This window comes from Lampris incognitus, chromosome 1, assembly GCF_029633865.1.
Source record: "Lampris incognitus isolate fLamInc1 chromosome 1, fLamInc1.hap2, whole genome shotgun sequence".
Lineage (NCBI taxonomy): Eukaryota > Metazoa > Chordata > Actinopteri > Lampriformes > Lampridae > Lampris > Lampris incognitus.
In genome coordinates this window covers 124833227-124848027 of record NC_079211.1, presented here as the reverse complement: position 1 = coordinate 124848027, position 14801 = coordinate 124833227, and the positions used below count along the sequence as shown (strand labels likewise).

The window sequence follows — 14801 nt, the reverse complement described above, 5'->3', positions numbered from 1 at the left end:
AACCTGCGTTGATACACGGCTATGCACGACAGGTTGCCGCCGCCGCCGGCGCCGTAAGTGATGGCGGTTGTCCGAAATAACGCAGCGGATTTTCTCGATTTAAAGGCGCGCCCATGTGGGAGCGCAGGAATGAAGAGACGACGAGACGGTTTCTCGTGTTATTTCTCCTACTTAACCCTTTAAGATCCTCACTAAGAAAAAAAATCAGTGGAAAACTTCGTTCTTTGCATTTTTTTTATTTCCTTGGGGCAACTACAAGAACAATGTTTACTTTTTTTTAACAGACCCCCCCCCTCAGTTTTTTTTAAATACAGGCCTCTACCAAACGGTTGATATGTCGCTTCATGGTAGAAGTCAAAAAACATTTACAAATACCAAAATGTCTAGAAAAAGTCAAATAAAATGCTGACTTTTTAAACTTTTAAACTCAGACTTGATCATCTGTGTCGTTGTACAACAGTACACGTGTTTTTTTGTGGGGGGGGCATTAGATCCACTTTATTTCTGGTGGTATGCTGCGAAGCACTGCTGGTTTGCATTCAAACACAGAGAAATATTGCATTTCTGACATTTCCATCTCGACAGACCCTTTGGACAGAGGTTGCACTGCCCCCGCTTGTCACAGTGAAGTGGCAAATGTCCGCAGTTGTCATAGCACACATCTGGTTGTGGTTGTGAGGGTCCTGGGGTGTGATGTTTCTTCTGAGACGACATCTGTGGTGGAGAGGAGGAGGATGGTTGGCCAACTTTAGATGCTGGCTTGTTGACTTGCTTCAAACTGTGGGCGACTGCCAGGCAAAACCTTTTGAGAGGCATTGGTTTCTCGTTCAGTAGGTCACAGTCCCTCTAGTAAACTAGCCAGGAATTTTAGATGCACAGGTCAAGGATGTATCCGAACAGGGAAATGTACTATCGCCTTGACTTGGCTGGGGTCTTGTTCATGTACACCAGCATGTCAGAATCAGAGAGGAACCCTTAGGGACTTCTAGGACTTAAGAGAAGGCCCAACATATCCATCCATTTTCCGAACTGCTAATCCTGCTTTCAGGGATGCTGGAGCCTATCCCAGCAGACACTGGGCGGCAGACAGGGAGACACCCCCAACAGGCCGCCAGACTATCACTGTGCTGACATACACATACACACACACACACACACACACACACACACACACACACACACACACACACACACACACACACATTCATACCTAGGGACAATTTAGTATGGCCGATTCACCTGACCTACATGTCTTTGGACTGTGGGAGGAGGAAACCCACGCAGACACAGGCAGAACATACAAACTCCACACAGGACGACCCGGGACGACCCCCAAGGTTGGACTACTCCGGGGCTCGAATCCAGGACCTTCTTACTGTGAGGCCACCGCGCTAACCACTGCGCCACCGTGCCGCAGCCCAACATATCAGCATTTTAAATGCTATATTTAAAATCTTTCATTTAATAATAATTCTCTCTTCTAATTCTAATTTTAGCCCTAGTTTCTATCAAGTTTGCTTCAGTAATGATTCATTACAGGGTTACTGTCCTGACACCATGAAAATTGAGTTATCCAATCAGATTTTGTTGTTGTTGTCTCTTGGCAGGCAGAGAAAGGGTTAGCTGGCTGGCTCCCTCGTTAGTTAGGACTGCTAGAAGTCCTGTGCATGTGTGTTTATTTAACAAGTGACAGGTGAATCAGCCAATCATATTTTGCTGTTGTAGTGGGTGGGACAAAAAATATCATCCTAGGACTTCTAGAAGTCCAGACCTATACAGACGCGGGCTCACTCATATAAAGAATGATGTGCGGTTGCTGAGGAGTCATTACTTTTGATTGACCAACTCTTTCACATTGGCAATCCAAATCTACTGGTTCACTTAAGCCAATCGAACTGCACATCACTAACGTTAGTCTGTGTATCAGATGAGTGCGATGAAGTTTAGTTTAGTTAGAGAAAGAAGTTAAAGACGAAGCATGGCGACAGGAGGAGACGAGAGCGATGTTGTAGCTAGCTTGTTAGCGTTACCCTTCTCAAGACGTGCTGTTGGGGAAAAGCAACAAGTGATTTGAAATGGAAGGCCAACTCCTTCTCTTGTCTCGCCTATGCTTCATCACCTCACCTGTCTGGTTTTGACCATCCCCATATCCTCCAGTTGAGCGGTCTTTCTCAGCCCTGAAGTGCCTCAAGACGCAAACCAGAAACACAATGGGACAGGATTGACTGGGAGCTTTGGCACTGATGTCCATAGAAAAAGGCCCTCTGATGGAACTTAAATATAAGGACAAACTGCATGATGCTGCCATTGGCCACTTCACAAAGAAGGACCAACGGATGGACTTTATATTCAAGTAGCCTAATAAGGTCAGCTGCCTAATTTTATTTTACTCCAAGCTGGCATATTCATCTTACATATTGTGATGGCACTTCATGGCTGGTTAATACCACACTTTGCTCATGTAACATTAGGCCTACTACACTCAATAAGGTTTGGCATATTTTGCATATGATTGTATTGCGACTTTGCTCATGGCATATTCTGCATGGGAAGGTTGATTTTTATCATTATTTCTATTCTTTGCTCATGAACTATTTTGACTTGGTCTGGTCAGTTTGTAAAGAAGAGGTTTTATGATGTTGCATGCTAGTGCTGTCCACGGTGATGTTGCAGGCCAGAAGCGGAGGCCATGTCATGTGCATTTTCATTGTTTTCCAAATATGGAGAGAGACAAGGGCTATTTGATATCCAGTGGATTTGATTTTGGTGGATCTTGAGGCACTGAGTTACTGGTGGGGTGTGTGTGTGTGTGTGTGTGTGTGTGTGTGTGTGTGTGTGTGTGTGTGTGTGTGTGTGTGTGTGTGTGTGTAGGTGAGCTGTGTGTCAGAGGTTTTCACCTGCGATGCTGCGATGGGTGCACTTTGTGTGTTGTGTGTGTGTGTGTGTGTGTTAGAGCTGTGTGTGGGAGCTGTTCACGTATTAAAAAATACCCCCAAAATTTGGCTGATTACAATATCATTGCGTCATTGAAGGCCCACTGCCAGACCCCACGGTTCACTACTGAGAAAGATCAATGCATCCCATATGTAGGCAGGAATGAGTGATGGGCACGGGACAGCAATCTTTGAGTGGGCCTCTTTGCTTCACCGTTTGACAGTTGAAAGAGGCATGATCCCACAGGCATTGCTCAGAAGGTTGACACATTTGTTGTCAAACCATTTCACTGCGATCGCCCCTTCAGCAGACCTGTAATCAAAAGCTCCACGTTCTTTCTGCAGCAGCTGCTTGTTTGACATCAAGGGAGCTCCACCGTTGCGGTTTGATCGGACAGTGCCGATGCACTTGACACCCAGGTTTGCGTGCAGGTTCTGGACCAAGCTGAAACTGGTGAAGTAGTTGTCACAGATGACGACTGAAAGCCATGGCAGTGTTATGGTTTTGCAAATGTCATCACTTTGGCCTCTAGAGGTAGATCTTTGGGCCTGGGGGTGAACTAGGGTCAGGGGTGCCCTCTGGCTCTGCCAGGGAAACTGTTTTTAGGGTGTTTGTCCCTTTTCTCCTCTTCTTACAGGACAGTGGTTTAGAAGATGAGCTTGTTGAGGCAACCTCCTCCTCATCCATGGATTCAAAAGTGCGTGTCCCCAGTCTCTTCTGCTTGTGTGGGCTGACAATCAGGATCCTGTTTGGTCATCGTCATCACTCAGATCAGCATCAGAATCTTGAGGATTTTCTGGTATAAGGGCCAGAAAAGTGTGTGGCCTTGCACCATAAAATGTTTTAGTGTCCATCTATTATTTGTAAAACAGAAAGGAAAAAAAAAATCAAAATTACAAACCGTGTACTGTTATAATGCTAGTAATATGCTAGTATACCAACATATGTCAATTTGTTACCATAGAATTAGTAGTACTAACACTACTAGCATAATTTCCACATATTCATTCTAGATTTAATGCAAATTCTGATATAATGTGGATAAATATAATAAAAACGCACTGATTTTCTTGAACCCAGATTCAGCGCGACCCTGATTTTTTTGTTACAACAGGTTTTCACTGTATTTCAGCATACACAGTAGGGATCCAAAAGTCTGAGACCACTTCTCAAAACTTTTGGACCCCACTGTATATAATGGAATAACATTAAATGTATCATATTAACAACAATGAATGATCAGAAGTTTATTTTGCAGCAAATAGTCAATTTTAATTGCATTGGCTTAGCTTCGTACCTTTACCATAAAATGCCAAACAAACCGTTTGGTAGAGCATGTTTTTTTAAAAATGGGCAGCACAGTGGCACTGTGGTTACCGCGGTCACCTCACAGCAAGGAGGTCCTGGGTTCGAGCCCTGGGGTAGTCCAACCTTGGGGGTCATCCCAGGTCGTCCTCTGTGTGGAGTTTGCATGTTCTTCCTGTGTCTGCATGGGTTTCCTCTGGGGGCTCCGGTTTCCTCCCACAGTCCAAAGACTTGTAGGTCAGGTGAATCGGCCATACTAAATTGTCCCTAGGTATGAATGTGAGTGTGTGTATGTCCCAAGGTATGAATGTGTGTGTGTATGTTGGCCCTGTGTGATGGCCTGGCAGCCTGTCCAGGGTGTCGCCCCGCCTGCCGCCCAATGACTGCTGGGATAGGCTCCAGCATTCCCGCGAGCCTGAGAGCAGGATAAGTGGCTCGATAATGGATGGATGTTTTTAAAAAATTATTTGACCCTTATTAGACTCTTTTTTGTTGTATCAAGTTATATAACTCTGTTCAGTAAGACCTCTGAAACTATAAAAAGTCGAAAAAATATGCTTACCTTTGAAAATTCCAAAAATGAGTCCTCATGTCTGGAGTGACTTTTTTGTTGCCGAGTTCCAATAAGGAGGCGAACTGAAAAGGCATACTACTATAAGACACAGTGACACTAAGTGGATTTTTTTTAGCATAATATACTTAAACTGAGTGGCAGAGATGGATCAGTCAGGTTGAGTTAAGTTCAACACATTTTTCAATGAGATGTGGTGACGGACACACCAGCATGTAGCATGTTAAACAGCTACCTGTATTCTCCCCCCCAAAAAACCACACCCCTCAGAACTCTCATCTCTCTAACCTCAACTCTTAAAGGGCCCACAGAACAATAAGGTGAATGTCTGAAGTTCTTATGTGCAGCTGCCACACTTGCCCCCCTCCCCCAGAATTCACTTTAACAAAAACAAAACAAAAAACAAAATGAGACAACAGTCAATGATGTGGGGGGCGAACAGGGCGCCCATAGCGCCTCCACCTAACAGAAGCAGGGGTGGAAACAGGGACAGTGGGGCAATGAGTAGCCAAGTCAGGAGCTGGGGAGGGGGCAGGGGCAGGTGTGGTGGCAGGGGCTGGGGCAGGGGGGCGTCCACACCGTGGGGGAAATGCTAGCTCCATCGGCCTGTCCAAGTCAAGATGGGCCGGCTTGAGGTGGTCCACCAAGACGCACTCTGATTTCCCCCTGATGTCCACTATGAAGTATTTAGTCCCCACCTCCAGGATGTGGAAGGGACCATCGTAAGGGAGCTGCAGGGACGGCCGATGTGCATCATTTCAAATAAATACGTACCCAGCCGACAGCAGGTCCTTAGGAACGTGGGCATAAGGCAGGACGTGTCTTGACGTGGGGACAGGAGCAAAGGCACTGGCATCCTCATGGAGTGCGGTCCGCTAGTGGGCAGCGATACAGGGAGTTGTGGTGATGGGAATGAAGTCCCCCGGGACCTGTAGCGGCTGGCCATGAACCAAGCTCAGCCGAAGACTGAAGATCCTCTTTGGGGATGGTCCGCAGGCCTAGCATGACCCAAGGGAGCTGGTCGACCCAGCTGGCATCGGTGAGGCTGGCCCGCAAAGCTTTCTTCATGGAGCAATGGAAACACTCATGCAACCCGTTGCTCTGTGGGTGGTATGCCGTGGTGCGATGGAGTTGTATTCCCAGGCCCTCTGTGACAAATGTGAACTGAAAGCCCTGGGGCTGAGGAGAGGTCGGACGGAGTGCCAAACCGGGCTACCCAGGATCCGATGAATGCCCGGGCCACCTCCGCTGACTAGGTTGACAACAGTGGAACTGCCTCAGGCCACCTGGTGGTTCTATCCACCATACTGGGGAGGTTGGGGAACCCCCGGGAGGGAGGAAGGGACCCCAGCAAGTCCATGTTGACATGGTCAAAGCATCTCTCCAGACCTAGCAAACGGGCCAATGGGGCTTTGGTGTGACGGTAGACTTTGGAGTGCTGGCACGCGATGCAGGACCTCGCCCAGTCCCTCATGTCCTTCTTCAGCCCAGGCCAGACGAACTTGGCAGCCATCAACTTCGTAGACGGCTTCACCCCCGGGTGCAAGAGACCATGGACTGCGTCAAAGATGCATCGGTGCCACCCGGTGGGAACCATGGGTCTAGCCTAACCCGTGGAGACGTCGCAGTGGAGCGTGGTGCCAGTGTCGCCGAACACTACATCCTGCAGCTGTAATCCAGTGTCCACGGACCGGTAAGCCTGCAAGGCAGCGTCGCCCGCCTGATCCGTAGCCATGTCAGCAAAGTCGAGACCCAGGTGTACAGCACCTGCCACAGCCCGGGAGAGACAGTCAGCAATGAAGTTGTGTTTCCCAGGCACATGGTGGACATCTGTGGTGAACTCAGAGATCTTGAGAGCTGGTGCTGCTGGCGTCCAGCCTTCGGCGGTTCAGCCTTGACCATGGCTGATGCTAGCGGCTTGTGGTCCACATACATGGTGAAACGGCAGCCCTCCAGCAGGAACCTGAAGTGCTGGATGGCGAGGAACAGCCCAAGGAGCTCCTGGTCGAAAGTACTGTACTTCCTTGTCGCGTAACTTGCGACTGAAGAAGGCAAGCAGCTGCCAGTCCCCGCCCACCCACTGCTCATACACCGCTCCAACAGCGTAGTCAGATGCGTCGGTCGTGAGGGCAACCGGGGCAGTAGGCGATGGGTGTGCCAACAAGGTGGCGTTAACTAGCCTTAGCATCCTCAAAGGCCTTGTCAGCCTTTGGGGACCAGTCTACCGCACCTTTGGGGTTCCTACCCCGCAGGCTCTCGTATAGGGGCCGCATAATGTGAGCCACCCGGGGAATGAACCTGTTATAAAAATTCACCATCCCCAGGAATTCCTGCAGGGACTTCACGGTCCTGGGGTGCGGGAAGTTGGCCACGGCGTCCAACTTGGTGGGGAGTGGAACCGCTCCTTCCTTGGTGATTCAGTGTCCGAGGAAGTCTATGGCTGACCGCCCGAATTGACACTTGGCTGGGTTGATGATGAGCCCATGTTCACTGAGCTACTTGAACAGCCACTGGAGGTGGGCCAGGTGCTGTTCCACAGACGTGTTGGCTATGAAGATGTTGTCCAAGTACACAAACAAGAACAGCATGTCTCGCAGCAAAGAGTCCATCAGCCGCTGGACCGTCTGCACCGCTCCCTTGAGGCCGAAGGGCATCCGCAGGAATTCGAAGAGTCCAAATGGAGTGATGACTGCTGTATTCGGCACATCCTGAGGGTGGACCGGCACCTGGTCGTAGCCCCGCACCAAGTCCACCTTGGAGAGAATGGTAGTCCCCGCCAAACGAGAGGAGAAATCTTGAATATGCGGGACAGGGTAGCGGTCGGGGGTCATGGCGCTGTTAATGCGGCAGTAATCGCCGCATGGGTGCCAACCTTCGTTACCATGTGCAGGGGGGAAGCTGTTACTGAGCGCTGGCTCCGACGTTTCCCTGGCCGTTGAAGGTGCACGGCGGGCGGCACCGCTTGGCCTTGGCGCCAAACGTGTCGTGACAGTAGCACAGGCCTGTGTCGCGTTGTCAGCGGGCGGCCGCCGCGCCGGCCGTGTCCCCTGGCGGCGGTGGTGAGGGCTGGGCAGGTAGCAGCGCGTTCACATACTGCTGCCAGTTGGCAAGGAAAATCCTGTCCGTCTCCGCCGCCAACGCGCGGTAGTCCTTGGTGTCGGAGAGCGGTGAACTGGCCAGGGCGGTCCGCACAGGCGCTGGAAGTTGTCGCAGGAAAACGTGGGTGATGAGGAAGGCGGGATTAGCCGAGCCCAAAATGGCTAACATCCTAGCCATCAGGTCCGACGGCTTGCTGTCGCCGAGGCCATTAAGCGACAGAATCCAGCCGGCCTTCTCCATCTCCGACAGCTCGAAGGATTTCAATAGAAAGGCTCCGATGGCGTCATACTCGCCCGTCGCCGGAAGGTCGTCAAGTAAGCCAAGAGCCAGTGCGGATGTCGAAGAATCCAGTGCCGCTACGGCATAATAATACTTCGTGGTGTCATCGGTGATTCCCCTGAGTTGGAACTGGGCTTCGACGTGCCGGAACCACGACCTTGGGCTGTTCTGCCAGAATTCGGGCAATTTTAGCGCCACGGCGTATACACTAGCGCCGCGGCCAGCTGTGTTACCTCATTGGAAAGGACGGCACTGGTAGCTTCGTCCATTGACATGTTGGAAGTCAATGTGCGGGGTCGCAAATGGTGGGAGCACAGGAATGAAGAGACAACGAGACGGGTTCTCCTTTAAGACCCTTGCCGGGTCGTTTTATTCATTCCACTTAAACACAGGAGGACACACCAGCATGTAGCGTGTTAACCAGCTACCAGCTAACCACCCCCCCCCAAAAAACAATACCGCACACCCCTCGGAACTCTCATCTCGCGAGGCCCCTCTAACCTCAACTCTTAAAGGGCCTGCAGAACATTAAGGTGAACGTCTCAAATTCTTATGTGCAGCCACCACACCCGAACCACTTTCTCTGTTCTGCTCAGCCCGTCAGCTGTTGTTCTCCCCACGGCGACTAGAACAGTAAACTCACAGTCTGAATGCGACGTAAAAGTTGCGAATACTATTTTCTTCGCAGTTTGAATTGAACTACCGTCGGCATATCGCTAGCGATGAGCAACCCACCGAACCCGTCGCCAACGCGTTGGTTTAAAGCGCTGCGAAGGTAAAAACGCAATTTACGTGGGGAGCAGCGTTGCGTACTGTGGTCCAGTTTAGTGTTTCACTACCTACTGTCAGGGTAATTAATCCACACTGCATAGGTTGTGAATGCCTGTCTCACGTTTGTGTTTGTTGAGTTACTAAGATTTGTTGTTTTTAATTTTCTTACTTTGCTTGTCGTGGTCCAACTTTACATAATTGGTTGGCAGAGCTGTGTTAAACTTGTTGGGAACTTGGACAATAAATCCACAGCAAGTGGTTCGAGTCGCTTTGTTGATATGCTCATCACCTGACCGGCTAATGAGGCTGTCCTGAACTGGCCCACACACATAGCCCTGAGTGGGCTTGACTGTACACAGAAGTCTGTTTAGACAACTAGAAAAGCCATGTGTGAGAATCAGGGCGGTTCCCACTTGCCAGAGGAATGGCAGGTTGACGTACAGTAGGTAGGATTGTTGGGCGAGTATGAAACACGGGTAGGCTTCTGGGTCAAAATAGACCGTGTAACTGTTGGGTGACAGTAATCAGTGGTGTGTACGTAACTTCTCTGTTCAAGGACCAGGCTTGGGGAGCCTTGTATGAAGACATATCCTCTGGAGTGTGTGGAGCTGCTGAAGAGCGCGAGAGCTGCCTTTCAAGCTGGACGCACGGCTAAGAAGAGCTTCAGGCTTGCTCAGCTGGAGGCTCTAGTACGTATGCTGGTGGAACATGAGTGGGACTTTGTAGACGCCCTAGGAAGAGACCTTCACAAGGTATCATCGCTTTGATCCGTACTTGTCAATATTTATTTATGGATTACAACATTCGTGACGTAATAGCTGTTGAGTATTGTTGGCTTTTTAGCACTTGAGTGTACGTTGTGTGTGTGTGTGTGTGTGTGTGTGTGTGTGCGCGCGCGCGCGTGCTCTTATTTCCATCAGCCCCGGTTCGAGACAGTTGTGTCGGAGCTCATCCCTGTGAAGAATGAGGCTTTCCATGCCATCACCAACCTCCGGAAGTGGATGCTGCCACAGTGTATGGAAAGGGACCTTGTGAGATAAGAGTTTTGGGTGCTCATTACTAACATTTCCACACAAACATCTTCAGAAATGGTTTTTGAATTACTCACGATTCAGCCAACCCTTTTGGGAGAACATTCCGTCTCCCTGCCACAAAGCATGGCCTTGTGTTGAGTGCGCCAAATCAGATTATAATTTGAGTGGCTTTTCCTTGTTTTAAGATTAAAGTTCTCATGTTGTGCAGCTTTTATTGGTCAGTTTGCCTGCATACTGATCAATTTAGTAACTCAGCTCAACACGTGGGCATCCTGTTTCAGTCTATGAACGAATTTTGAGCTTCTGATTTTTTTTTTTGTGTAGACCACCACCACACTGGATGACTGTCTGGTGTTGAATGAGCCGCTGGGAGTGGTGTTTATCATAGGGGCATGGTGTAGTCCTGTCCAGCTGTGCCTGGTGCCCCTGGTAGGGGCCAATGCAGCAGGTGAAATAGAGGCCTTCATTTATTTATTTGTGCTCCAACACTGCTTGCCTCCACTATCTAGTCTAGTTTGACAGCTCTAAATATGTTAAACTCGTCTCTATAGGTAACTGTGCAATCGTCAACCCACCGGAGACCACCTCTTACACAGCAGAGATTTTACATCGTCTTATCCCGTCATGCCTGGACAATGTGAGGAGTTGCATGATGGCAGTTATTGGTTTTTCAGTGTTCTTCACCTCGCGGGCTAGACCTTTACATACCTCATACAGAAGGAGATTGTCATCCTACCCAGTCATATTCTCCTCAAACTGTGTTCTCCCTTTTTGGTAAATGATATGAGTGCAAACAGTGTCATTTGATTCAAGTACTTCACTGGGGACATTGACAGTTGAAATATCAACATGTATGAAACAAATTTTTGGAGCTACAATTCAGAATAAAACCAACAGTGATTGAATGCGCCATTAAGAATTACAGAGAAATTGTGTCTGTGATCTTTTTGACATGGGTGATTTCAAAGACTGGTACATCCTCACCACGTACCCTCTTCCTGAATTAAACATTGCAAAAAAAGACAGATGATTAAGGTTATTGCTTGCTCCAGGCATACCTCAAAAATGAGACAATTTTTATTCAATTCTTCTTATGTAAAGTGAAACCTTTTTGTGGCTTAGTGTAAAAGTCTGGTGTGCGTTTACCACTAATGACCTATCACACGACTAACTGGTGCAACCACACCGTGTATGTTGGTTTTTGATGGTGTGAAATGAGGACACATAATACTAAATATTTTAATTATCTGATCTAAGGAAAATGTTTTCTTCCAGGAGTGCTTCCATGTGATTCTTGCTGGCATGAATGACTTGGCTGAAATAGTGGAACTCAAATTTGATCATGTCTTCTTTATAGGTAAAGATAAGCTAAAATAAAATCTAACTTTCATGACACTCAATAATGCCTAAATCTGTTTGCGACTGTCAATCCTTAGGAAACAGAGAGGAGGGAAGCAAGGTGGCTCAGAGCGCTGCTCGCATGCTCACACCCGTCACCCTAGTTTTAGGTGGCAAGAACCCATGTTATGTGGACAAGCAATGTAACGTTACTACAACAGCACACCGCATTGCATGGGCGCGTTTCCATAATGCTGGGCAAAGTGTGGTAGCTCCTGACTACATCCTGTGCCATGTGGCCATCAAAGAACAGTTGGTCCAAGCTCTCAAATGCTCTCTAATGCAGTTCTATGGCTCAAATCCCCGAGGGTCCCGGAGCTTTGGCCGCATGGTGAATGCGGAGAGCTTTCACCGCACCAGAGAATTGCTGTCCAAGTCTGGAAAAGTGGCTCTGGGAGGGCAGGTGGTTGAAGCGGAGAAATATATTGGTAATTGCCACATCTAATTGGGATTTTATTTTTGGATTATCCCAGCAGTAAAATATGCACCATTTTTTGTCATTGTCGCACATTTAATTTTTCTGTTGAAGCCCCAACAATTCTGACAGAAGTGGTAGAATCTGACCCTATCATGCTGCAAGATGTTTTTGGCCCAGTCCTTCCAATTCTGACCATGACGGATGTGGATGAGGCAATTACATTCATTAATAAGCAAGAGAAACCCCTGTGCTTGTATGCATACTCCAGCAACAACACGGTACAAGGCACACAATGTTATGTATTCAGTGTTAATTGCAGAGATTTGTGCAGCCAAAGCATTCTATTTATGCATTCATCTTCCTGGTTATGCAGATCATCTCAAGGCTAATGAGTGAGACCTCTAGTGGAAGTTTTTGCTCCAATGACAGTGTCCTGCAGAGTCTGATGGTGGGTCTGCCTTTGGGTGGAGTTGGTAAGTTACTGACCATCCAGCCCTACAAATAATGGTGGGGAAATGGAACTACCAGCTGTGCCAAAATTAGTGGGTGGTGAAAATTACCCGCAACATTTTAACTAGCTTTGAATTTGACAGGTGCCAGTGGAATGGGTTCCTATCATGGGCATTACAGCTTTGACACGTTTTCACACAGGAAATCATGCCTGCTAAGAAGCACACGGTTTGAGTGTGTCACCTATCTGCGTTACCCACCCTATGACGACCACAATCTGACTCTAATGACATGGGCCAGCACACTCTCCCAGAAGAGCCAAGGCTGGTGCCAAATCATGTGACTGTAGAGAATGATGACAGAGCCATGTGAAGAAAGTGGGATTTTTGAAGTCTAAAATGTGTGCAGTGTTCCCTGACATTCAAATAAATTGTGTTGGTGTATTAAAGATATAAAAGTTAATTTGAATACAGCAGGTCTTAACTGGAAATGTGTTGTGGTGGGATTACCATTTACTTTCTGTTCTAACCAAGGTCAAGAGTTGATTTTTTCTTTATGTACTTATTTGGAGATACAATATTTGCCCATGGCCCCATCTGTTACCCAGTATACATGAAAACAAGAATTAAGAGTGGCCTAAGCTGTGCGTAAAATGCAGTTGCTGAAACAAATGTGTAAAATGAATGAAAAAGCACTTAAATATCCACAGGAATAGGCATAATTTATTGAAATTCTAATCACAAGCCGTTGACAGAACTATGCTACTGTTAACTTCACAACAGAATCCCATTCCCTATTCTGGTCTTTTGTAGATTTTCTCTTCATTGCCTTCTTTCATGGCTGCATATCTGGCCACAGTGAACAGGTAGTCGCTCAATCTAAATGAAAAATGATACAATGCAGAAACAATGTAAATTATGTCCTTGTGTGCGGATTAAATTTCACTAATGCCCTGTGCTCACCTATTCAAAAATTTGGCAACATCTGGATCTGCTTCACCTGAACGCACAATAGGTGCAACACTGGAACAAGGGTCAAGCAAAGGTGCAAGTCAGTCAAGACTAAACAGGTCATTATAGAAATGTTTTAACAAAATGACTATTTAACATGCTTAAACTGACCTGCGCTCTGCTCTGCGACAGACTGTCCGTGCCATATGCAAGGCAGCGCTGCTCTTTCCCCCAGACTGTGAGACACCAGGCACCAGAGTTACTGTACCAGAAAAATATTTGGGTTCCCACACCAGTTCAATGTTTGATCCACGAGTGGGCTTACAGGTAATATGAAGTTGGCCAGTGCAGGGAGTTCCTCTGTGAATTCATCGATCCAGTTTTCAAGGTCTGCGACTGGTTGAGTGCCAAATTTAGTTTTCTCTGATGAAAAAATGCAGAAAAATTAGCACACAGATCTTGAACCACTTAACAAATCTGTAGATCAGTGACTGTGTTATTGCACCCTGCGTCATTAATGAGAACACGAAACAAAATCCATTTTATTAATAAATATGCAGTGCAACACTTAGCAAAAACATTACTTATGTGGCTTTCTCTTGCAGATGACCGAGGGGTGGCAATATTTGAACCCACGTCTTGCAAAACACACTGTATCTGGGTAATGAAAAGTGGAATTCAGTATGACGAAAATACGTTGAATTAGTCAGCGATGATCAAAGCAAAGAGAGGCAAGCTGAAACTCAAACCTTGTCTAGCTGATGGGTGAATGAGTGCCCTTTGTCAATGCAGAACTCTCTGGCCAAACTGTAAAGTACAAATTCAGACGGTACCTTTTAGCGATAAACATAAAACATATACGTACATATTAGACTATATTGTATGAACAATGTAGAAAGATACCCTATAGCCGAGGACAACTCGTCTGTAGTCCCCAACGCCTCGAACACATGGTCCTCTTTTGGCCTTCTCTCTCCTGTGAAAGTGCTTGAGAAACCTGTTAGAGGGACCCACTAAGTGTTTGAATGCACGACACGATTGTGCAGTAACCAGTGTATACTGACACAACATTTACAACAACACACCTTTGTCTCCAGTTTTTGTGTATATTTTGGGAACCCTGCTGCTGTCTCCGTCGGTAGCGTAACTGTTATGGAACAGGAAACATGTCAGCTAGCTTTCCCACTGGATTCCTGAAGGTGCTCGAACTTCTGTACCACTAAACATATTCGTGATAAAATAGGACAGATGAGATTCTTTGCTACAGCAACGATGCCCGTGTAATCGTTACATCTCAGCACAGCGCCATGCTAACCAATCACCAGTAACTTGAACGGGCAATCAACCAAAGGCGAGAATAATTTTACACACAATACACAACACGACATGCTACTACCTTCTCTCTGAGCAAAACCGATTCTTTGTCCATTGCAAGTTTAGACACTTGCATGTCCTTACGATACACCGCATATGAGAGGGTTTGAGGATGAGCGACGCCATGTTTACTGCTGTTTACACAAACGAGAAATTGAACACTGCTTTTCGATCCTCAGCGGTTGCCGTAGTTGAATGAGGCGCCCGCTAGATCGTGC

At 47.4% G+C, this 14801-nt stretch overlaps 2 protein-coding genes across 3 annotated transcripts; one reads left to right on the top strand and one right to left on the bottom strand.

The window, feature by feature from the left end:
• The first annotated feature begins 8905 nt into the window (after window positions 1-8905).
• aldh3b2 (aldehyde dehydrogenase 3 family, member B2) lies at window positions 8906-12602 on the top strand. The gene is made up of 10 exons (XM_056293544.1): window positions 8906-8963; window positions 9516-9711; window positions 9880-9990; window positions 10318-10441; window positions 10545-10630; window positions 11269-11350; window positions 11430-11819; window positions 11921-12087; window positions 12183-12282; window positions 12403-12602. The coding sequence occupies exons 1-10, from the start codon at window positions 8911-8913 to the stop codon at window positions 12600-12602; spliced, it is 1509 nt and encodes a 502-aa protein (XP_056149519.1). The 5' UTR covers window positions 8906-8910.
• Window positions 12603-12969: 367 nt separating this feature from the next.
• mmab (metabolism of cobalamin associated B) lies at window positions 12970-14734 on the bottom strand. Of its 2 annotated transcripts, XM_056292888.1 has the most exons (9): window positions 14606-14734; window positions 14295-14356; window positions 14113-14206; window positions 13959-14016; window positions 13794-13866; window positions 13535-13632; window positions 13381-13445; window positions 13222-13281; window positions 12970-13137 (listed from the first exon to the last, which is right to left on the bottom strand). In XM_056292888.1, exons 1-9 carry the CDS (start codon window positions 14707-14709, stop codon window positions 13053-13055), a joined length of 699 nt encoding a protein of 232 aa, XP_056148863.1. In that variant the 5' UTR covers window positions 14710-14734; the 3' UTR covers window positions 12970-13052. The 2 variants fall into 2 exon arrangements, with proteins under 2 accessions (XP_056148863.1, XP_056148870.1); XM_056292895.1 differs by lacking the exon at window positions 13222-13281.
• Window positions 14735-14801: the final 67 nt, after the last annotated feature.